The sequence below is a fragment of the Exophiala aquamarina genome, assembly GCF_000709125.1.
Source record: "Exophiala aquamarina CBS 119918 chromosome Unknown aczIA-supercont1.12, whole genome shotgun sequence".
NCBI lineage: Eukaryota > Fungi > Ascomycota > Eurotiomycetes > Chaetothyriales > Herpotrichiellaceae > Exophiala > Exophiala aquamarina.
In genome coordinates this window covers 502,114-522,748 of record NW_013550576.1, presented here as the reverse complement: position 1 = coordinate 522,748, position 20,635 = coordinate 502,114, and the positions used below count along the sequence as shown (strand labels likewise).

Here is a 20,635-nt window from a genome sequence, read left to right as displayed (position 1 = left end):
AGGCTGTGAAGATTCATAGCAAGCTTGAGGCTACTAAGCCATGAGTCAGGAGTAGATGGATATGATTGTTGAGTACCTATTCTACCGAGATCTGTCTCCCCGGCATAACCCCGCAAGGGCTTACGATGACCGGAAACGTAATGGAGAATGCTGCAGCTTCACTGGCAAGGCAAGGCAAGGAATTACGATGGCGGCACGGTAGTTCTATCTGAACGGTAGGGGCCAATCCAACCGAGTCGGTAGTGAAAACAATTCGTCCAGAGACAAGAGACAAGAGACAAGATGCAGCGTTCAGCCGACATAGTTGCGACCCTGTTCTGTGTAATTGCCGGCTGACTGGAGCCCTTCGTGCTCTCAGACAACCTGTAAAAGACGCTATGTGCTCTCCCACCTTGCTTTCCCTCAATATCTTCCCACGGTTTGACTTTTGCCATGGTCCCAGTTAAATTTTATCCGTATTTCCTTGACATCAGCAGGGCACCTCTGTCCGCGAGACAGATGCAGTTGCCAGCCACGGTCCATTTGGCCGAAGTGACAAATCTCGTCCTGACTTGGTAATGATATCTCACCAAGCGAGGCCGAAATACCTCACACACAAAAGTGTTTATTTTGGGCACTCTGTACCAGAATGACTGCTCCAGTGTATCCCTGCCTTGATGCGCAAAATTTTTCACCGATACAGCCGATCATATTGAGCCGCAATTACTGCGCCCTCGAGGGTCAAGCCTCGAGATTCCTTGACAGTCTGCTTGCCGTCAACCTTTGAAGACCAGTGTTTGCCCATGTAGAAGGTGTGCCATGCTGCTGGAGTTTCCTACCCTCAATAGAGTATATCACCGCTGCTGAAGCAATTCCACTCACGTTACCTTGAGCTCATATGCTCATCGCTCCCACCGGAGTAGTTTTCCAATCGTGGTAAGGGCACCACGGCGAGACGGTGGCTGTAATGCCTTGTTGGTCTCCATGCCACGTTTCCTAGATAGTGTCTCCCCCAACTATCCAAGATGGCTTGACTGCCACTGATATAGCATTGCCTGAATGCAGAACATGTCTCAGGTCGGCCATGCTTCAAGTCTTCAGATTTGCCAGTTCAGGCTTTGTCTCCAGGGTTTGCGAGATGAACCCTCGAAGAGCAGCCCACCTCTGGCTTGTGGAATGGGTAGGTTGTGCTACAGGTGGATTGGATCCAGTCGGTACTGGATCGTTGATACCAGCGCCATTCGTCGTACTCGATGGAGCGAGTTGAGCCATATTTTTTGCAAACCTATCCCGTTCACTCTTGTCAAGCTTTTCCCTCCTCTTCATAGCACCAGGTTTAGATTTCAAACTCTTCCGCTTGATTATATTGATCTGGTCTTGCGGTTTTGAGCCAGCGGTACCAGATACAGACGTCTCGGCCCCATTATCTGGTAAAGCATCGGCCAAAGCATCGAGTGTGGTGATCAGCTTTTTGTTGGGGCGTCTCCGTCGTGGCATGGATGTCGAGGACTTGGTGATTTTGTGCATCAGTTTGGCATGCTTGATCCTCCGCTTATCATTTTTGGAGGACTGGAAAAGGGAATTAGGGTCGAGATTGGACCTTTTAGAAGCGTCTTCTGAGGACGTCTTGAGGATCGACTTCAATGGTTGTACGGGTGCCTGAACAAGCGTGGTTAGATTCTACTGCGCCACAACGTTATGATGTCGAGAATTTACCATATTGAGTAAACAGGGTGGTTCCCAGCTTTTGATCCACGATCAGAAGCTACACAACTCACTCGATCGCACATCAATTGGTTTTGTTCACAGATCCATGGACACCGCCGGCCTACAACGGACACAACTACTAGTGTAGGTAAATCATTTTCCTTATCGATAAGGGCAGTGAGGGGGCGCAGTCATGTGACCAGCCTCATAGGGCCACTTAAGGAGCTGCATCATGATATTCTGGCATCAAACCTTTCCGGCGACCCGATGTCAGCGCGGAATTCTGCTGACTGACTCGTCTGCATGCTTGTCTTGGCACTTCAAATACTGAGAAAAGGATGGATCCAAGAAATACGCTTCCCCTCTACTCAGCTTGTTCTCTACATCGGGGCCTCGGCTGATGCCATGGAGCGACCAAACTTTCCGTTCAGCCAGCCAACCCCTCCTCGAACCGCCCAATTGCCAGGATTGCGGAAGGTTCTTTAACTTTGATAGGTGAGACAGGTCGAGGTTGGTGACTCGGTTGCATCGTGCATTGTGATGGACTGAGACGACAACGTGTGCCCCGATGTGCCAAAATGGTTTGCACTACATGCCCCAGGTAATAAATAGGCCAAAGGCCCCAGAAGCTGACATGATTCCCCGCTACGCTGGGGATTGAACGTTGCATCCATCTCATTTCAAACAAAATCTCCGAACCCCATCGTTTATCTCGCAAGACCTATTTTCAACATGCCTTTCCACGCTACAGTTCTCTACCCCAATGACGACGACATCACGTTCGACATGGACTACTACCTGTCCAAGCACATGCCACTAGTGCAAGAGAAATTCGGCCCACACGGCCTCAGAAGATGGGAGATCACCGAGTATGGACCGGGTGGCGACGGTGCCAAACCGGCCTATCATGTACAGGCCATGTTGGTTTTTGACAGCCAGGAAGACCTGGGTAAAGCCCTGGGCTCAGAGGACGCGAAACCCGTCTTCGCAGACATTCCCAACTTCACAAACAAACAGCCAGTGCTCATGGGTGGTAACGTTGTCGGAAAGACATAAGGAATGCGGTGGACTTACTGAATGCGATCTACAACTTGTATCGAGCAAAGAATGATGGCAGAAACTCCCTAGTGTTACATTTGATAAGCACTGCTCCAAGAGGTATATAATCCACAACAAGGCTTTAAGACGGATAAAACGACCTTCTTCGGACTTTGTTCCTTGAAGTCCCCCCTTCAGTCCTTCTTTCCCCATGCACCACCGCCAGGTGTCATAATAACCACACGATCGTTAGCTTTGACCTTGACAGTATTCTTGCCACCGAGGTTCACCGTCCGTGTCGCACCAGTCGCTTCGTCCTTGGTAATCCAGAGATTCAGTCCGGATTTCGCTTTCCCTCCTCCCTCCATCCCATAGGGCCTGTGAACCCTCCTCTCGCTCAAGATCGAGCACTGCACGGGCTCCAGGAACTCGATATCTCTGACGACGCCGTCGCCACCAGCGCGAAAACCCTGGCCACCAGAGCCCTCGCGCAGAGAGAACTGCCGCAGTATGCAGGGATATCGCTTCTCCAGGATTTCCGGGTCTGTGATTTTGGTGTTCGTCATGTGAGTGTGGACGCCGCTTTGGCCGTTCCACGTTGGTCCTGCTCCGCCGCCGCCAGCGATGGTTTCATAGTACCCAAACCCATCGACGTGCGCGCCGTCTTCTTCGGATTTCCCTCCTCTCCCGAAGGTGAGATTGTTGGTGTCGCCTTGTGATGCCGCAGCTGCCCGAAAGGCTTTCAGAATGACGTCAGTCAGTCTTTGAGAGGTCAGCACGTTCCCTCCGACGACGGCTGCCGTGCGTGAAGGAGAGAGAATCGAGCCTGGCGGGACTTTGATGTCGATCGGGGAGAGGCAGCCTTGGTTCAGGGGTATATCGGAATTGATCATGCACCGTAAGCAGTAGATGATGGCTGAATTGACGATTGCGATGGGGGCATTGGTATTGTCTAGCACCTCAGGGCCAGTGCCTTCGAAGTCGAAGGTCGCTGAGCCACTTTCAGAATCAATCTGGACTTTCAAAGCGATTGGTGTACCGTCGTCCATAAAGTCGACGGCCTCGAGAGGCTGGCCTCCGTGACGGGTGTAGAGTTCGCGGAGAAGATTGCGCACCGCGGTCTCTGCCGTAGATTGTATTGCATACATGTATGCTTGAACCTCTGGTAGTCCATACTCAGCAATCAAATTCTGAATGAGCTGGATTCCGCGAGTGTTGGCTGCAATCTGAGCCTTTAGGTCGGAAAGATTATCTGCTAGGCACCTTGTTCCGGAACAGCCATCAAACGTGGCCGGGATCTCGAGGAGAAGCTCCGTCATCCGAGATTCGTTGAAGACTCCCCCACTGACAATTTTTTCTGCTTCTATGGCAGCGCCCTCTTGCCACAACTCAGTTGACTTTGGTGGCATGGACCCCGGAAGAAGGCCACCGATATCAGCATGGTGCCCACGGGATGCAACGTAGAATACGATCTCTTTCCCTCCTGGGTGGTCGAAGACTGGAGTGATCACTGTTATGTCTGGTAGATGTGTACCTCCACAGCTAGGATGGTTAGAGACGAGGACGTCGCCATCAACTAACTGACCACGCCAGCGGTTGTGTTGATGCCGAACAGCAAATTGCATGGAGCCAAGATGCACAGGAACATGGGGTGCATTGGCGACCAGCCCGCCGTCTGGAGAGAACAGCGCGCAGGAGAAGTCTAACCTCTCCTTTATGTTGGTAGAGACAGAGGTCTTTTGCAGCGTTCTGCCCATTTGTTCTGCAATTGACATGAATCGATGCCCAAAGATTGTCAATCTGACGGGATTGATTGGAATCGACTCCATGGGATCTGTCTGAGACTTGGCTTGATCGGTTTTCGTGACCATATTCTTCCCTTTGAGGTCGATGAGAATACATGTCTGAAGCACATTTGCCTCGGCATCTGGGGCCACAATCAGGGTTTGAGTATTGTCAACGATGAGAGCTGGACCCTGGATGCGAGTGTTCTTCTCAAGGTTGTTCAGCAGATAAACAGGCGTTTCAATACGACCACTATCTTCGAAGTACACCTGTCTTTTCTCCCGAGGCGGGAGAACAATGCTCTTCATCTCCGCCGCCTTCAATTGCTTTGAGGGACTGATCTCAGCACGTGCGCTTGAGTGGGCGATGGATCGTATGCGAAGATCATCGACAAGCAACGGCTTATCGAATGTGAATCCAAATTCTCTGCGATGCCTTTCTTTGAACTCTGCTGCAAAATCCCAATTGTCAGGTTTCATGATCATCAGATTGCTGTCTGAGCCGACGTAGCGCATGTTGAGATACAGCTGATGCTGAATCTGGTCCAGCTGGAACCTCTGATTCATGAGATCTGTGGTGGACCGCGCAATAAGGCTCTCAAACCTCTTGCGTATGCGCGATTGGGAATTGAGATATTCCATCGACACTGGCTCTTGGGCCTCTTTGACGACATCGGAGAGCGCTAGACCATACGCGGATAGAACTGATGAATATTTGTGAATAATGATCCTCGAAATCCCAAGTACAGCTGCGACTGAGCAAGCGTGCTGGCCTCCTGCTCCACCAAATGATGCAAGTTGATGCGATGAGGTCTCATAACCCCGTGCCTCGGTAAGATTTCGTACAGGACGCGCCATAGACTCATCTGCGACCCTCAAAAAGCCCATAGCAACTTCTTCTGGAGTAAATTGTTTTTCATGCTTGTGAGATTGTTCCTGGTTGATGACCTCTGTCAGCTCCTGAAATTTGCGTGCTGTAATATCTTGATCCAAAGGCTGGTCTTCATTAGGGCCGAATATCCTTGGAAAGAACTCAGGTAACAAACGGCCAAGGAAAAGATTAGCATCAGTCACAGTAAGAGGGCCACCTTTCCGATAGCAAGCTGGACCTGGGTGGGCGCTTGCGGATTCAGGTCCGACCAGGAAGAGACCATTACGCCATGAAAGAATAGACCCGCCGCCAGCGGCAACTGTGTTGATGTCAAGTTGCGGAGATTGTATCGAGACTCCTGCAATATTTGCTCCAAAAACATGCTCAAATTGACCCCCAAAACGACAGACATCAGTGCTAGTGCCTCCCATGTCGAAACCGATGACTGGAATTTTCTCGTCTTCATCCCAGCTGGTGTTTGCAAATCCAACAACTCCGGCGGCTGGGCCTGAAAGCAAGGCTTTCAGACCTCCGAAAGTCCGATAGTCTACTAAGCCGCCATCTGATTGCATGAACTCGAAGCGGGCTCCATCGCAGTCGAGTCCGCCTTCGAAGTTAGCGTCTATTGAATCAATATAGCTTTTTATAACCGGGGTTAAACAAGCATCAACCACAGCAGACATGCCTCGTGGGACCGTTTTAATCATAGGTTGTAGCTTTGATGATAAGGCCACCGAGAACCCCATTTCAAGAGCAAGTTTTCCTATCTCGAACTCATGCTCAGGATATGCATATGAATGGAGAAGGACCACGGCAAGAGATCTGTAGCCCTCCTGCCAAAGAGTCTCCAAGTCTTTGGAAACTTCTGCTAGATTAAGTTCTTGTAGGATGCGGAAATGGTCGCCAGTTGTGGCTTCGACTAGTCGACATTGAGGATATCTATGTGCTGCCTCCTCCTTCGGGCAAGGAATTATCCTCTCATTCACCTCGATCACTTTTTCATACAGGACTCCAGGCTTGCTGGCCGAGAGATCGAAGATCCTTGGTCTAGACTGATCGCCTATGGATAGCAAATCTTTGAAGCCTTTTGTGATCAGTAGGGCAGACCTGGCGCCCTTGCGCTCTAGAAGGGCATTTGTCGCAACAGTTGTCCCCATCCGCAAGCGATCAATGTGTTTCAGATTGAGTGGCTTTCCTCTCGGAAAGATTTCGCCAGTTAATTGTTCAAGCACCCTCCGGATACCTTCTGTCGGTGCATCGTCATAGTTAGCTGGATCCACTGAAAGCAGCTTCAGGATGATGTCTGGCTTGCCAGGAACAGAGGCAAAGACGTCGGTAAATGTTCCCCCTCTGTCCAGGCATATACTGATCTTTGAGTTGACAGCCATAATTGATGGTTGAAGGTTGAAGTTGGAATAGTCAAAGTGATAATCAAGTTCTAGGCAGATGTTGAAGCCTCAAATATACCATCTTCTTAACCTCGTTAGAGGAAAGAAGTCCGACATCTCGTACACTGCCATTGACTTCAGTCGATCGACGTAGGCTGGCTGAGCCGAGCAGTGTGTGATTATTCTCTGATACTGGAAGAGGCGACCTAGTGGAATTGGATATGAGAAGGGCAGGAAGCTCTCATGCTCAGTGTGCCCGGATAGTGGGTCCCGATGACTTTGTGAGAATCCCATCAGCGATCGGTAGCATCCTCCCTAGCGTCGTGATGATCCTTGCACATCTCGGGAATGCGCATATCCCCGCAGATGTCATCGCCGGGCCATCGGAGAACAACGAGCCTTGCCATCAATACCGATGGAGACGGGTTTGCTGGTGGGAGTGGGTTACCATGGTGGATATTACCCCAGGTATCATCCATGGGCTCTGTCACTGTTGATGCCAGTAAACTCCCGTTTCATAGACCTTCAGTTCTTACACTTACCTGAGTATCAACCTGCACACAATGGGGTTCGTTGTCGTCGAAGGGGACACTGTTTTGGCTAAGGCAAACATCATAGCTAGACCAGAAGCGAAAGCTCACCAGACGGGTGAGCAGATTCGATGCATGGCCAGATCAGGGTCGTTCTGCGCTCCCACAACAACTGTTGCACCTGGTTTCGTGCAAGCAAACCTGATTGTCCTGCCATCAAAATATGCATCTGATTTTCGGCGATTCTGCAAAAGGAATCCCGTTCCATGTCCGCTCTTAGCAGAATCGAAGAGTATTGGGGTGTGGGATCAGCTTCAATCGCACGTACCAGGCCTTACTGGCGAGCAAATTGCAGCCAACGTCGACATACGCTCAGATTTCCCTCTCTATCTTGTCTACGACAATGGAACATTGACGAAATCTAAACAAAGCCTTCAGAGCGAATGGACTCAAGACCACGTGGCCTTCCTCATCGGATGTTCCTTTTCATTTGACAATGCTCTCACCCTTGCAGGCCTTCCCCCAGCACATACGCTGTTTGGCCGAAACGTTCCGATGTATCGAACTAGTATCCCGTTGTGCCCTGCGGGCGCATTCAAGAAGTCGACTTATGTTGTTTCGATGAGGCCATATCGAAGGAAGGATATCGAGAGGGTCCGGGATATTACTCGTCCGTACCTCATCACACACGGCGAACCTCTTGATTGGGGGTGGGACGCGCTTAACCGACTGGGCATCGCAGATATCTCCCATCCGGAATATGGAGATAAACCTATCACACCAGACGGTGCAGAATTTGTCAAAGGAATTGGTGTAGGCGGTGAGACGTTAGAGCCTGTTTTCTTCGGATGTGGAGTCACTCCTCAGGAAGCCATCCAAAGGATTGGGCTTCAGGGGAGAGTCTTTGCTCACGCTCCGGGTCATATGATAGTGCTCGACATAAGGGATTCAGATATCATTCAGCACACCTGAAGTTATACCATGTATGAGACAGTATTTATGGGATTGTGCCATCGTAGTCTTTTCGCAGAGCATTTTCGATCCAACCAGTATCCATATCAATTTCAAGATTTCCAGATATCTCATCCCATAGCACATCTTTATCGTCAATATCAAAATTGAAAGATATGTCCTGAAAGGGTTGAAAGGGGTTGTAAGAGATATTGTCTGGAGCAGGCACAGCCCCACCATATGGTGGTATTGTAGGGTGCCGTGGTTGTATGGTTGTCACGTTGGAGGCCATAAGTGGTTGGGGAGGTAGAGGTAAGGCTGTTTCCGCTACAACCCCTTGTGGATGCCCCATCGATCCATGGAGGTTCATTAGTAGCTTGAGTCGGGCTTGAATATATTCGTTGCCTTTCTCCGCCATACCATGGAGGACTGACAACGCAGTATCCATTGCAGATGCATCCCTCTCATTGTAAGGAAATGCAACATTCACCAGTACCAGCGTGAGGGCTGTGGAGAATGCATGCTCCCCATCCATAAAGCCATATGTTGCTAGCACTATTAGTCATGGTACACAAATCAAAAATATGTTGCTCACCCCATTGATTCTGACTCACAGCCATGCTCATCGTCATCGCAGACGCGCGTGCCGCTGCGATGGCATTATCGATTACCATAACCATGTTCCCTGATAGCCCGTCACGCCAATCAGACGAAGCAGGATCATTAGTCAAAACCCCCCGAAGTCTCTTCTGAGACACGTAGAGCAGGAACGGACGCGCCGTCATGGACACGCAGTGGTAGTAATGAAGGAAGGTAGACACACTTTCGCGAAACATGACTGATGTCGAAGCATCGAGAGTCAGTTCTTCTGGAACATCTTTCAGCCAGTTCGAAAGATCCGTCATAATACTTTGTACAGAGTGTAAAAGACTTGTACCAGGACGATTTTTCTTCCTATATATATCGCCCCCAATTTTGCCGAGGATTGAACTGAGGCGAGTGTACTGGGTTAGAACCCTGCTACTGGACTGGTGACGATCGACTCCCACTAGAAAGCTTGGCCACGAGACGTCAATATCCTCATCGTGGATTGAAATTGGATTGCCAGATTTCACAGAGATAATCCTGTCCATGCTGTAGACCGACCACCATAATCGACGTCGTGTTTCACGTTCAATTGGACCCATATCAGGATCAGCGACCTCTTGATGAAGGCCCAATGATATCGCCATCCGGATTGCAAGCCCGATATAAAGAAAAGCCGCATCCTTTCTGTTCAAATTTTGGAAATATGGAGCTATGAGGCTCAACACTTGCACGAACAGGACAGAACCTTCCTGATGGATCTCAGGCAAAAGCCACAAGGCGTGCTTGAAAAACGTGAAACCTGGTGGTCCATCACTCCCAGCCCATTGATTGACACTATACATGGAACCGTAGCAAAGGAGGAGTAACACCAAACAGTAGTTTAGGGTCTCCTCTCGATTGTCAGGCTCCGGGGCATGATCATAGACCTGGAGTAGTCGTGCTTCAAACTCCCTCCGGGGACAAAAGTGAAAAATGCCACCGATAAAGGCATTCTGCACGGTGTAGAGCCTCTTGGCGAACTCGAATGGTGGTAGTTGTGGGAGAAAGGGCGTTGGTGGCCGTCTCAAAGAAGATGGGTCTTTATACATTGGGTACGCGTCCCAAGCAAGATTAGGAGCCGAAGGATTCAATCTCTGAGCGAGATATGTCGATGAGCCGCTGCCAACATAATGATGTTCCCCTGATCTTGTCAACCAGAGGTTTTCCATGCCTTTGTACCACCAATCATCGTCTTGATTCGGCTCTTCATCTTCAACGGTGAATGGTGAACCACTCACACTTTGCCCTGACTTGGAAGCTACCACATATCAATACAAAAGTTTAGATAGTCCTATGGATTGTCTTACATTCTTCCGGTTTGTCCTGAGCTCTTCTTTGGAGATCTAATAGATAGCTGCAGGAGTTAGAAGACTGATGATTTCCAGGATAGACTACTCACCTTTCAGGGATATTTATGCGTCTTTCGGACTCCGTGTATGTGCACTCCACACCAACATCCTGGCACGCCGAGCACGGATGTGGAGGCGTTCCAGTACATTTCGTCTTTCTGCCTCGACAGCGATTGCAAGCAAGAGCCGACCGTTTGAGAGGGTCGTATGAGAGCCTCCGAGCCTTGCTTCTGGAAGTCCCAGTAGACATTGTCGTGCGATCATGCGGTGCTAGAACTGATAGTAATCTCCGCGTCAACCAGGAGTTTTGAACTAGGTGAGTGCTTTTCAAGTATCATCAGAGTTATAACTGGCGGTGCCATTTATGTTCAAAAGAGGCCTCGCGATGAGATTACAGGTGGCGCTCGATAACGGCAGCGACTCCTGCTCCCAATTCCTGAACCAACTCGGATCTCTTCGAAGTCTTCAGCCGCCGAGGTAGAGAGTTGTCCCCGGTAGATCGGGACATCAAATTTTCAATTGATTGAATACCTCTAGATGCAGAAAGGAACCTGTCCGACCGGGAGTTGACGCCGTTCACATCTCCTTTCTTGCCAGCCTTGATCCGGATTTGCTTGTACCTATCCGGAACAGCCCAATCGTTCGGGCGGGTAGACAATGATCGACCCTAATCGACTGCGATCAACAGAAGGTAAGCGAGTATCACGGACCAGAGCGTGGTATCGATGAATATGCTCAAGGTGACATGTCCGAAAAAGTAGTGTGGAAGTGTCACCCATTCGAGGAGAACTTGTAAATAGAGTTTAGGGTCGCACACACGTGATTGCGCCTCAGGCTGCACCCTTGCAAGTTGCAACCCTGTTGCCATCAGGGGAGGACACCCGGGGCCTACCTCGGCTGGCACCACCCGATCATCCGGGGCAAACCTCCACCCAACCTGGATGCCATCTCGCAACGTCCTTATCCTCCACGAAAGCACATATCTATATAGCTTATCCATCGCACATCATGGAGTACATGGAGCATACCCCAATCACGGAATTGATTCCACAGCCCGTTGAGACTGACCCATTCTCATCAAGAACATCCGCATTACTGAAATATACCCACTATGGCCGGCATCGAGCAGCAGCAAACAATGGATGAGAAGAAGATCGGCTTTTTTTCTACTGATGGCCAGATGAGGGATGAAGGTCTCAAGGGTAACGGCCAGCTCGAGCAAACGATTGACCCGAAGAAGGAGAAAATCCTGTTGGCCAAGCTCGATTTGCTCTTTACCCCTGTCATCATGCTGGTTTATTTGAGCTGCTTCTTGGACAGGACCAACATTGTGAGGACTACTCACGCACTGGTCATGCTATACAAGTGCTAACTTGCTCTCAGGGAAATGTGAAAGTCGCTGGAATGCCCGAAGATATCGGGGCGTCTGACCAGCAGTTTTCCACGGCAGTCTCCATTTTTTATGGTAAGGATACAATTCGAAGCTGGTCAGAGCATTCCACTGATTTGTTTTAGCAACCTATGTTGCCTTTGAGACGCCTTTCGCCATTATATTGAAGAAGGTGACGCCTCGCGTACTTCTGACTGGACTCTGCATCGTATGGTCACTCACCACGATCTTCTCCGGGTTTATCCATAACGTTGCTGGACTCTACACCAGCAGGCTCATTCTCGGAGCATGTGAAGCAGGGCTATTTCCCTCTCTCACAATTTATCTTTCTATGGTATACCGTCGAGAAGAACAAGCCCGGCGGATAGCCTACCTCTTCAGTTGTGCAGCATTATCAGGAGCATTTGGTGGCCTTCTGGCTTATGCCATCCTTCAAATGGACGGCGTCGCAGGCTATGCAGGATGGCGGTATGGTAACCCCTAACACAATAACAAGCCTTCACTCACTTTAGCTAGATGGGTCTATATCATTGAAGGCGTCTTCAGCATCTTCATAGCAATCCTCGTCTGGTATGGCCTCCCAACGGACCCAGCCCTTCACCCTTGCTTGACAGCCGAGCAAAAGCAAATGATGAGAATTCGCCAACACCAAACCGCTGCTTATATGGGAAGTGATGAATTTAAGTGGGAGGAGATCCGAATCGCCTTCAAGGATCCAAAATTATATCTCAGTGGCGGGATCCAATTTTGTCAGGATATCCTGTTATATGGCTTCAGCACATTCTTACCGGCGATCCTGAAGTCCAGCGGCTATGATCGACTACAGAGTAACCTACTTACTATACCTGTCTATATTGCTGGAGCCGTTATCTTCATCATTGCGGCAGTCTTCTCCGATCGGTTCATGCTGCGATCTCCAGTAAGTTTTGACAGGTGTTTCATTCGAGTGATATAGACACTAACAATGGCCTAGTTCATCCTGGTGGCGAATATATTCGGCATTGCTGGTTACGTCATTCTCTTAATTGTGTCAAATGATACTGTCAAGTTCGGGGCGACTTTTCTATGCGCTGTGGCTGTTTACATTGGACCCGGTGTCAACATCACATGGCTGAGCGTTAACGTTGCGCCTCATTACCGTCGAGCAGCTTCGATAGGGCTACAGCAGACGATTGCAAACACTGCTGGTATTGTGGCAGGGCAAATCTACAGGAAGTCGCCGTACAAGCTCGGCCACGGATTCTCGCTTGGAGCCCTTTGCCTCAGCCAACTTTTGATCGTGGCCAAGATGATATACATCAAATGGTGGAATGTTAGAAAGGATAAGATTGCTAGTGGTACAATTGCGGACACTCGAACCGTGACGAGTGGTGATCGAGCCCTAGCTTTCAGGTATCATTTATAAGCCTAATGGGCACAGTATGCACACAGAAGAGCAATATGCAGTCGGCAGGTTGGCAGGTTGGCAGATCAGATGCGGCTCAGTGTATCCAGGTGTCACTTGGGTGTCAAGCACTCACGTCCCAGGCAGCCCCAAATCTTGAGAAGCATGATCGGGAGCTGGATACGTTTGCGTGTTTGCTGACTACCTCACGAGGAAGGTTGTCGTGGGAATATATGCCACAGCCAAGTCGCCAAACCCTCTTAACTTGCTGGAGTCAAAAGTGATACCCCTGATGGGGAGATCGAGAGCCATCTGCATCAACCTTGGGTCTCAATATCAACAGAGGTGTTGTCCCAGCAGCGCTTGAGAAACACAGTTATGAAGTAAAAGGCCCCCCACTTCTATGAGTTCAATGGCTCAAAGGAAGGAGGGTACCACATCAGCGATGCCCAAAAATTCGTCGCAGGGGAAAGGAACCCATCCACAGCCCCAAATTGGCAGGAGATTGCCTCTGGCTAAGTCGAGGTGCGCCGTCAAACAGTACAGTTAGACAGCGGGCAGATTTCCTCTGGGAATGGGAGCCCCACGAAGAAGCACAGAGGAAAAATGTGCTGCAATGGGACATAGTAGCTGGTACGGAATACAATGCGTGGTGAAGAAGAAACAGAGATGGAGCGAGGACTAGTTGAGGCGTGGAGAAATAGAGGTTCTATGTATTATGTTGGAAGTACATGGCCCGCAAGTTGAACTAGCTCTGTTATAACAAGATCCTCCAACCGTCGACAATATTTTGAAGTGGTCAAGACGAGTCCACGAATTGTTGGGAAGGATGTTAGAATGAGTTGACCTTGGGAAGCGAGAGACTCGATCACGACGTTGCGTGAGATCAAGACTTAAGTATATATAGCCTTGGGCGATCGAAAATCTATGGTTGGAGAAAAATTCGAACCTGACCCGTAAAAATGGCTGGTGGGAAACATTTGTGCGAGATGGCATGCTGGAAGAAGTCGTTCCTGAGCTACTCATGACGATTGTAGAAACTCCTGAGAAACGCTATACCGATCGAAGCAGCCGCGGGTGTGAGCGGATCACTGACTGGGCAATTGAAGTGGAACTGGATTCACCAAGAACAGTTGGGAGGACCTTGATCAGATCTCATTTTGGAGATCGACATCCCCATATTCCATTCGTTAGTATAACTTCCCTTGTCAAGGCTATTTTTCCGTTCATAGAGCCATCACCTGGCACGATGTCGACCATGATTCTCATATCCATCAACCCTGGGTATCATGCATCATGGCGACCAACAAGATAAGCATTTGACCGCAAGCCGAGCCATGTCCGAAAGTCGGCAAAGAATACTCCTCCCTTTATGAAGCCTCATTTCAAAATTAAACAGTTATTTTCGTACCAATCAATCATTTGGTTCAATCAAGTCAGGGATATCTTCTGCCCTGCCGTTGCCTTTCAAGATGTTGAAAACCGCAGTCATGAGAGGAAAGTCCTTCTCCGCACCTTGACTCTTTAGGAAGGTGTTGACTTCAACGGCGGTCATAGCACCCTGAAGTTTTTGTCCGTTGAGCTCTCTGGCTTCAATCTCTTCGATTGATTTGCCTTCGCGGATACTGAGCATTGCGCATCGATGATTTCTTCCGCCTGAGCATGTGGTGATGAGATCCGCGACACCAGCAGATTCAACTGTGAAAGTGTCTGGGTTTACCGTATGAGGAAAGAATCTGTCTCCAAACTCTCGCATTTCAAGAAGGCCAACTCGCATGATTGCTGCTTTTGCATTGTCACCCCAGCCTAGACCATCAACCCAACCAGCAGCAACAGCTATGACGTTCTTGAGAGCACCGCCAAGTGAGACACCGGCAACATCAGAAACGACACGGACGTGGAAATAGCGTCTGTGGAAAAGCTTCTTAATAGTAGTGTGGTCGATCGCTTGATACTCTTGAGGCAGTGGCCGAAGTTTGACTTTTGATGGTTTACCACTGACATCTTTGTGGGCGAGTTTGGTCAGGTCAACATGACTTGATACAGGACTTGGGCCTTGCGATGTTGCAGGAGTTGGTGCTTGGGAGTCAACCGGGGGTGGATCGTATGCAATGGTTGTCTCGGAGAACTTCTCTTGAGCAACTTCGCTTGCAATGTTCGCTCCTGACAGGGCACCACAGTATATTCCCAGCTCTTCGCCAATGGTCTCAGAGAACAGACTGATTGATGATTCATGAACGTTCACGCCCTTGATACAAGAAATGCCTCGAGCATATGGAAGGATATGGCCTCTGAGTTGTTTGCAAAGGCCTAGGATGAACTGGTGCGGCAGATTGAAGATGAGGATCGACGAATCTTTCACTGAATCGGTGAGAGAGGGATTGGCAATGACATTGTCAGGCAGGGCAATTCCTGGAAGATATTTGATGTTCTCATGGAAGGTGTTTATGATCCGAGTAAGCTTCTGGGGTCCTTGACTGAGCTCTGAGGACGCCTTGTAATGCTTTGACTTCTCGTCAAGCTGTACCTCCTCCTCGTACACCCACATCTGCACATCCCGTTCGAAGAGGTCTGAATGCTCAGCGGTGCTCTCGGCGACCATCTTAGCTATGGTCGAACCCCTTCAAGCATGTCAGTCAATACAGAACCTAGAGGCTGTTTGGGCACCATACCAGTTGCCAGAGCCAATCACGGTGACCTTATGCTTCTTCGCGAAGGGTGTAAGGGAGGACATCTTTGCTCTGAGGCCATCCATCCTGCCGGACTTTGGTGAAGAAAGGAGCAGCTTAAAAGAAACAGACAGTCTGGGGAAACGAAGAAAGGCAGGAGCACCAGCAGCCAACACCATTCAATGGGGACAATTAAGGGCGGAGTCTAAAGATACTTATATAGAAAAAAGGAAATTCTGGTGGGTTGGGCCAAAGGAAGGAACCTACTTGGGGAAAATGTTGGTTGTTGAATCTGCGCGCGTGACGCAGGTACAACCGACTTTTGGTGGCCCATCCCCAATAATATTTAGCAGGTGCTACTGCCAACATGACGCCCAGGCCTGTCAGCGCTTGCTCGGGGCTGGTCTTCCCCACCAAGGCTTCTCCAGCCGGGAAAGGGAAGAATGGAAGGCCCTCCAGGCCCTCGCTGCCTGGGTAGATCCGTCATTCTGGCTTCCCGAGGTGCGAAGTGCTTTCACGTGCTTATCGATAAGGCTTCAATCGCGAGCTAGGCTATTCACGGGTAGGACGCAATAGCAATCCATTTCCTGTTTGGGGCTTTAATCGAAGCGTCACGCCCGTAAAAACTCGGCCTCGCCGACGATACTAGTATTGCAATGCCACCTACAGCTTCACAGCCTCGGTGATGGAAGACAGAGAGAAACCTCAGATTAGCGAAGCATGTGCAACCTGTTCCGACTCGAGATGGTGAGGCCAACACTAGAGGCATAAAGTTGGTGCCAGTCTTTGTTGTGGAACAAAAGAATGAATATACGTCTCATCTTCGTATACGCGTATATCGTATTCCATTGCCGTTCCAGGATATCTAACTGCTGCCGCGTATCAATCCTTCCTATCCAGTCTTGGTCTTGGACAGCACATTTTTCGACGAGAACTTCCGAAGTCCCATCGCCTTCATACTTCTGGAAAAGGCACCACCGCTCTTCTGTTTCTCAAGGGAAGGCGTCATAGGTGATACTGGAGAGTTCGTTGATGTAGGCGACGTCATCCCTCTGAAGCCCATATCACTCATGGAATGTGCTAGCGTCGATGTATCATCCCAACTTGGCGTATCTGACACAACTGTCGTGCTGGTAGCCGTTTGGGACTTGGTATCAGGATTACCACCAGAGTATCGGACTGGGAAGCTGACCTCCGCTGGCAATTCTGCTATCTGAGTCTGGTCACCCGGCAATTCCGCCACTATCGGTTTTGCATCCAGCTCTGCAACCTGGTTGCCACTGGGAAGTTCTGGTATTGACATGCTGTCTCTCATGTCAGGATCTGTCCTCTCAAATCTGTTACTGTAAATGATGTTCTCTAGACCCTCTCTGAGTCTGCTGAATCTGAATCCAATCTTCACACTCTTCAGAGGTATCATGCGATCAATTTCGTCGTGCACATGAGTTTGCAGCAACTTCTCCTTGCCTGCAAAGGTAGTCATCTTGGTCGTCGTATAGTAAATGGCGGCATCCTCTATCTGTTTAATACTAACAAATTTTGACTTGTATCTAAAGGATCGTTCCAGGATGAGAATCAGATCCGCCGCCTAACAAAGGTCAGCAAATCGGCAGCCAATAAATACAGCTTTATCGTTCTTCAGATTTCTGCTTAGGGGCTCTCGGCTGAAGGTCTTCAGGGCCACACTAGGGGACTTACACATTTGAACAACATTCTTGCCGTTGGAGGGGCCGCTAAAGCGCAAAGCGATAAAGCAAAGACACCTCCAGCACCCATTGTACCAACGCAAAGGCCTGTTGTAATTGCTGAGACCGCGACGAACTCAATCATCGTCACAGTCATGAAGGTCTTCAGGTGACCAAATAAAACCTTGAGCATAATTGCTTCAACCTCGTCAGGCATGACTTTCGGGAACCCAAAGCAGAGAAGCATGTGTTCACAGAGAATTCTTGCTACTGTCGGCGTACCAACGGCACTAGAGAACGGTAGCGGTACCATCGCGGTGCGGACCGCATGTGTTGCCAGTCGCATGCATTCTGTAATTGCCGAGTCAATCTTCTGCTCGACATCTACGACTTGCGCCGCCACACAGAAGAGACGGACCCTGTCATCACTTATCAGTTCGAGCGTCTGTGACAGAAGACTTTTGATGCCGTTCATATCGTCTGGAACGAGGCTTGTTAGTTGAAAATGCGGACTATATCGCCGGAAGCAGTCTAACCTTTTGATAAACAACAGTAGCCATCTGCCTTGTAATGAGGTAGGCGTGAGAGTTCATCTCGGAGTACCATAAATTGATCGTCCGCCTGTTGACTAGCCTCTTCAGTCGCCAATCGATTGGATTCTTTAAAGTCATTGGTCTTCTCCATGTACTGTTCAAGTAATTTCATCTTGCGATAAGCTACCATCTTGTCTTTCTTCGTCCCAATAATGAAGACCGGCACGTGGTTGGAATATTGAGCAATGGTTGCAAATGTCCGTTTGTCAGCCTCTTCGATGCGACTGACATCTGAGTCTACACAGAACCTAGTTATATAAGGGGAGTAAGAGATAGGGACATAGTGAATATAGGATAGGTGTTACGGCATGGGGCAGCCTTACCAGATCACGTGTAAGGCTTGGGCAGGGTCTTTCTGAAATGCACGATGGCGGAGAAACTTAGCAATGAGGTCCAGCTCCGTATCACTGCCTGCTTGCCATCCTCTTGAGTCATGGAGCAAGAGCCCAGGGTGGTTTGGTGATTCAAATGCTTTGTTGATATCGTGCACACCCTGTTGGTAGGATGTGGACTCGTCCGTCTACAACAACAGTTAGCACCGACTTTATGCTAGCAGCGTTCGCCTCACCATCTCTAGGCCGAAGACCTTATTGATCAGAGTCGACTTCCCTACTCCTGTCTTGCCACAAACGAGGATGCGGAAGGCCTTGACGCCGCTGGCCTGAAGTTCCATGCCTTCGAGCCATGGGGGGAGGGTTTCCCCCTCTTGTCGGAGACAGTTGTCGCGAAAATCGCTTAGCTCTGCCTTGAGTGACTTGAACCGTGCTTGTTCGTATAGGCTAGGATGCCGGTCGAGCAGACAATACACAGATGGGTGGATAATGGTGCCGTAAGCACCTATTTGATATCAGTCGTCATCTTTGCTATGAAAAACGTACTCCGCTTCTCACCTTGGTCGTTCCATCCAATTAAACCTTCGAGAGGTGCTGACTTTGCATTGATCAAAGTCTTGGAACCAAATATCTTCCTCTGGGTATTGTACAAGTTCGAGGTATGGCTGATGCGAATGCCGTGTGCCTGGTCTTTTGCCGCCGTCGAGAGACCATGCACACTTTGTAGGTCATATAGAGAGATAGAAATGTCATTAGTGTACGAAATTCGCCATTCAATAGCTTCATCCCCATTAAACTTTGGTACATCACCGGCGAAATGGGGGAAGCTGAGCGCCAAAGGGTTGGGCATCGGGGGGCCGTCCGCCTTAGGCTCCTCGAAGCGTAGGACTAAACCAGCCTTCATACTCTCAAGGATCATCCACTGCAGAGGATAAAGAGACAATCCGTCCTCAAAAGACCCGCCACCTAAGTCTTGGTTGCCACCAATGAACCATGCTTGAATCAAGGTTGATTGGCGCATCTCCTCCGGGGATGGATTGTCGATGAGGATGGGGTTCATTTGTGAACGAGTCTCGTTGATTCCTATGGCGTGCCTCATGTTGTCAATGGAGCTAACCATCGACAGGTCGTGCATGTTTCCTTCAGCGGTATAGCCAATCGTGTCGAAGACGCCCACAAATCGGATCCGAGGGAACAGAGTGGTATGCGCAGAGAGAAACTCAAGCATCTTAGGCCCATTTAGGTTGTCATCCTCACGTCGGGCCTTTAAGCAGTCTATCCCCGCTTTGTAGATAACATCAAAGTTCTTCATCGCTGCTCTCGTTGGAAGTTGCATGGTGTGCAGAACACCCGTGACAGCTCTGACAATGAAAGCACCACGACCAAAGCCATAGAGAAAGAGTTCATCGCTGGCATTCTCAAGGGTGCCGCAAATCGTCTTCACGATCTCCTTGATCTGTTGCTCATAGAACGGTGAGGTAACCTTGGTTTTCAATCTTTCCATGAGACTTGGGCCATCTTCGGCCGCGCGGTAGTAGCGCACAATCTGGTTTACTGCTTGGTTATTTGCATCGTAAACAACTCTGTTTGGAATTGTGCTTTTCAACCTGTAAATTGTACTGTGATTGCCGCTTGCTGAAAGACGTAAGTACAATGCCCTGTAGCGGAGTAATCTTTTCACATACGTGACTTGCCATCCTGGTCATAATCAGCCGAGTCGACGCAAATAATTAATCTCTGGATAGGGACTTCCGCCGACATTGTAAAGCTCGATATTCAAGAAGTCATTATTGCAGGAAAGAATCTTCAGGAGCCCCAGAGTTGAGAATGACCCGAAACTAAGGCCTAGTAGTAGTAGTAGTAGTAGTAGTAGTAGTAGTAGTAGTAGTAGTAGTAGTAGTAGTAGTAGTAGTAGTAGTAGTAGTAGTAGTAGTAGCAGTAATAGTATTAGCAGTACTCCGTACTCGTAATCTACCTGTGTTTCAGGCATCCAACATCCCGAGACTAATGTGCCTATCGTTGCATATCTAGGCCCTGTCGAATCCGTTGAGCCCGCCACTTTCGATTGGCGCTCCACGGCTTTCGGTGGATAGTTTGCATCATGTCAAGCCCAAGTGTGTCAGTTTGAGGCCCTACTGCGTACTCGCTTGTGCCTTGTGAGCACCGTCGCATCTCCGTGAGCTTCAAGAGCATTTCTCTACCCTCGGGAATATACGAGGTAACTTGAGACTGAGTTCCTGCTATGATCTACATCTTAGCTGCCTCATTCAAGCGCCCAGCAGAGATTTGCGCATCGCCGCAGAATTGAGCTTCCTTGATGTAGCTGGATAAGCTTTCCTGATCGTGGAAGACAAGAAA

General features: G+C 49.4%; 8 protein-coding genes across 8 annotated transcripts; 3 read left to right on the top strand and 5 right to left on the bottom strand.

The window, feature by feature from the left end:
* Positions 1-1,068: 1,068 nt before the first annotated feature.
* Positions 1,069-1,506, bottom strand: A1O9_10185 (uncharacterized protein; the record flags this gene model as incomplete). Its single annotated transcript, XM_013400920.1, has 1 exon — positions 1,069-1,506. One exon carries the CDS (start codon positions 1,504-1,506, stop codon positions 1,069-1,071), a length of 438 nt encoding a protein of 145 aa, XP_013256374.1.
* Positions 1,507-2,418: 912 nt separating this feature from the next.
* A1O9_10184 (uncharacterized protein) lies at positions 2,419-2,742 on the top strand (the record flags this gene model as incomplete). Its single annotated transcript, XM_013400919.1, has 1 exon — positions 2,419-2,742. One exon carries the CDS (start codon positions 2,419-2,421, stop codon positions 2,740-2,742), a length of 324 nt encoding a protein of 107 aa, XP_013256373.1.
* A 176-nt stretch (positions 2,743-2,918) lies between these two features.
* A1O9_10183 (5-oxoprolinase (ATP-hydrolyzing)) lies at positions 2,919-6,767 on the bottom strand (the record flags this gene model as incomplete). The annotated part of the gene is made up of 1 exon (XM_013400918.1): positions 2,919-6,767. One exon carries the CDS (start codon positions 6,765-6,767, stop codon positions 2,919-2,921), a length of 3,849 nt encoding a protein of 1,282 aa, XP_013256372.1.
* Positions 6,768-7,330: 563 nt separating this feature from the next.
* A1O9_10182 (uncharacterized protein) lies at positions 7,331-8,269 on the top strand (the record flags this gene model as incomplete). Its single annotated transcript, XM_013400917.1, has 1 exon — positions 7,331-8,269. One exon carries the CDS (start codon positions 7,331-7,333, stop codon positions 8,267-8,269), a length of 939 nt encoding a protein of 312 aa, XP_013256371.1.
* Positions 8,270-8,294: 25 nt separating this feature from the next.
* Positions 8,295-10,474, bottom strand: A1O9_10181 (uncharacterized protein; the record flags this gene model as incomplete). The annotated part of the gene is made up of 4 exons (XM_013400916.1): positions 8,295-8,797; positions 8,844-10,133; positions 10,183-10,229; positions 10,275-10,474. The coding sequence occupies 4 exons, from the start codon at positions 10,472-10,474 to the stop codon at positions 8,295-8,297; spliced, it is 2,040 nt and encodes a 679-aa protein (XP_013256370.1).
* An 888-nt stretch (positions 10,475-11,362) lies between these two features.
* On the top strand, positions 11,363-13,019 carry A1O9_10180 (uncharacterized protein; the record flags this gene model as incomplete). Its single annotated transcript, XM_013400915.1, has 5 exons — positions 11,363-11,554; positions 11,608-11,689; positions 11,740-12,082; positions 12,131-12,533; positions 12,588-13,019. 5 exons carry the CDS (start codon positions 11,363-11,365, stop codon positions 13,017-13,019), a joined length of 1,452 nt encoding a protein of 483 aa, XP_013256369.1.
* Positions 13,020-14,412: 1,393 nt separating this feature from the next.
* On the bottom strand, positions 14,413-15,732 carry A1O9_10179 (glycerol-3-phosphate dehydrogenase [NAD+]; the record flags this gene model as incomplete). Its single annotated transcript, XM_013400914.1, has 2 exons — positions 14,413-15,619; positions 15,671-15,732. 2 exons carry the CDS (start codon positions 15,730-15,732, stop codon positions 14,413-14,415), a joined length of 1,269 nt encoding a protein of 422 aa, XP_013256368.1.
* Positions 15,733-16,559: 827 nt separating this feature from the next.
* Positions 16,560-19,781, bottom strand: A1O9_10178 (uncharacterized protein; the record flags this gene model as incomplete). The annotated part of the gene is made up of 6 exons (XM_013400913.1): positions 16,560-17,255; positions 17,366-17,832; positions 17,889-18,193; positions 18,269-18,465; positions 18,514-18,782; positions 18,824-19,781. The coding sequence occupies 6 exons, from the start codon at positions 19,779-19,781 to the stop codon at positions 16,560-16,562; spliced, it is 2,892 nt and encodes a 963-aa protein (XP_013256367.1).
* Between the last annotated feature and the right edge of the window lie 854 nt (positions 19,782-20,635).